At 40.3% G+C, this 2,754-nt stretch overlaps 1 protein-coding gene across 1 annotated transcript; it reads left to right on the top strand.

Annotated features, from left to right (window-relative positions):
• Positions 1-512: 512 nt before the first annotated feature.
• LOC120742835 (claudin-22-like) lies at positions 513-2,526 on the top strand. The gene has a single exon (XM_040046276.1). The coding sequence runs from the start codon at positions 942-944 to the stop codon at positions 1,605-1,607; it is 666 nt and encodes a 221-aa protein (XP_039902210.1). The 5' UTR covers positions 513-941; the 3' UTR covers positions 1,608-2,526.
• Positions 2,527-2,754: the final 228 nt, after the last annotated feature.

The following is a 2,754-nucleotide window of genomic DNA, read 5'->3' as shown; positions in this document are numbered from 1 at the left end:
TACCAGCAGGAGGTACCATCAGGCCCAAAAAAAAAACTGGCTGAAATTTGATTTTAAAAAAGAACTTTTCACATCTTTTTATGGACAAAAACGTGTGTATTTCAGTATTTATTATTTTAGTTTAATTAGATATTGACCAATCTCAATATTACCAGTCTTCTCTTCACCACAAATAACCTAAAATTAGACCCAATCAGACTCCATTCAAGCTATCTGTACATTTTCACAGAAACTACATTATTAAAGATATATTAATATTTTGATAGAATAAATGTGAATATCTTCAACACAAAATAATTTCAGTTTTATTTCCAAAACAAGTGTCCTACAAATCCTCTTTTCGACCAGATATAGAGTTTGGAATTTGGTGACACCTTTGAAGACTAAACAGCTCAACTGAAAAAAAAAAAATAAGTGTTAGGAAAAAAGAAAATTCAGCGAATTAGGAAAAGTGACTTGCCTAAATAGGTTCATTTTCTCACTGTGTATTCCATCCACAGTGCTGTTGATTCTGTAAGTGTGCAGGTGCAAATTGTTTCTTGTATTCTGTTGACCTGCTGAAGAAAGCCTGAACTTTTTGCCTGATTGTGTAAAAGTGTCAGTTTTCACTGGTGATTCTGTGGGGAGGAGGGGCAAGGATGAAGAAAGCAGAGAAGCTGAGCGAGTGATGCCATTGACATCAAATGCTTTACAGTCAGAGATGTAGGCATCGATAACATCCTCTCTCGAAGAAAATCCTGCCTGCAGGTGACCTCACAGCAATCCTGTTGTTTCCAGTCGGCCAATCATAGCCTTCCTCTGCCTGGACAGGGTGTGATAACTTTTCCAGCTGGGCCTGACTGCAAAGTCTGTCTCTGCTAGCATTGATGTCCCAGCAGATCCCCCTCCTGAAAGGAGCAAAGTAAAGACCAGGACCCTCTGAGAGCTACAGCATCGCTGTCATGGACTCTAGCAATGGCACTCTAGAGCTGCTGGGGGTTGGTTTAGCAATAGTGGCCTGGATCTGTTCCCTGACCACCATCCTGATGCCTTCATGGATCACACTGTCTACAGACCTGCTTCCCACTGAGGAAACTAACATGGGCCTCTGGGTGACCTGTGTGAGCCAGGAAGCGACGGATAAGCTGGAGTGCCGGCCCTATGACAGCATGTTTGAACTGCCACCAGACATTATACTGGCCCGGATTCTCATGTCCTTGGTGCTGGGGGTGGGATTGTTGGGTGTGCTGCTGGCCATCCCCGGAATCCGCCTGGTTAATGGCTGCCACAACCACCTGGATGACTTTAGCTGTAAGAGGGCGCTGAAAGCAATAGGCGGGGCACTGTGCCTGGTAACAGGGATCCTGGGCCTTATCCCGGTCTCTTACGTCGCCCACCTGACGCTTGTGAGATTCTTCGACGAGACAGTGCCTCAGATTGTCCCTCGCTGGGAGTTCGGCTATGCTCTGTTCTGTGGCTGGATTGCAGGCATCCTCCACCTGGTGGCAGGAACGCTGCTGCTGATTTCCTGTCTTCATTTCCAGAAGCTGGACAGGCCTGTGCACATCCCTCTGGGCATTGTGACACCAGGACCCAATTTTGAAAGAACCAGGACTGAGTATGTGTGAGAGTGCCTTCCAACATTCATTGTTCTGGTCCCTAGAAGTAGAAGACCCCACCCACCCAACTACGATGAACAGTTCTAAGTATGTCTGAGATACTCCAGCAGAAACACTTAAAAGTCCCTATATTGAGGTTACCTTTCAAATCAAGGGTATCAGTCCAAACCTGTAAGTTTTTTCGAGTGTTCTCAATTGAGCCATTTCAGATAGATTCACAAAGAGTAAAGTTTAACATTTTCTGGATCAGAGACCAAACATGGGACTAACTGAATTTGAATGAAACTCTCAGGATTGAAACTTTCACCAAATTAAGACTAATTCAGACTTCAAATCTTTGTTTCTTTTTTTTTTCAAGGTAAAAGTAGCATCCAGGAGAAATAGGTTTTTACTTTTTAACTCCCTAATTGGTTTCAACAGAAAAATCTGAGTGAAAATTTGTTTTCCTGCTTTAAACTGGACTACAGCTAGACACATGCATTACTCACCGTAAATGTGATAAACAACAAATGTGTCCAGCTGTGAATAAGGCCTGTGTTTCTAAGATTACATTTTTAAAAAAGATTTAGAAAGCCAACTCATTTGTTAGACACTGCAGACTGTCAGGATCAATGAGAAATGTTCCAAAGTCAGAATAAGAACTAGAGGAAGAAAATAAAACTACTTTAGATTCCTTATTTCTCTCAGTGAGGTTCTAAACGATGCTCAGACTATTGAAAATACTTATTTCACAGATGAGTGCTGAAAACCAGTCAGACATTCAGTGGTTTAAAATCTAGTAGTAGTAGAGTCATGCACTTTGGAAACTGGATTTGACACTATGTAGTTTATAAAAAGCTGATTTTTTTTTTATAAGCTACTATATAGAGTAAAAATGATTACAAAGTTTCACCTGACTGAAACACACAAAGTTTGGAAAACCTTTGCACCTTTGAAACAGTTTAAAGTGTAAAACTCACCAATTCAGAGCTACATTTAGAAATAAGAATTTTAATGCAACTTTATTTTCTTTCTCTTTCCAACTTTAAAGCAGCAAAAATATATTTCTTAAAAAAGTAAATTTGTTTGTGGTGTTTGTTTTGTTTGTTTTGGGGAGTAATTTTTATTTTTACTAAATATTTCCCTTAGACTGAACTCACCATTTGTCACAAAATTT

Source organism: Simochromis diagramma, unplaced genomic scaffold (assembly GCF_900408965.1).
Source record: "Simochromis diagramma unplaced genomic scaffold, fSimDia1.1 OVJJ01000553.1, whole genome shotgun sequence".
Taxonomy (NCBI): Eukaryota; Metazoa; Chordata; class Actinopteri; order Cichliformes; family Cichlidae; genus Simochromis; species Simochromis diagramma.
Note: the sequence above shows the minus strand (reverse complement) of the source record. Positions and strands in the feature narration are given on the sequence as shown.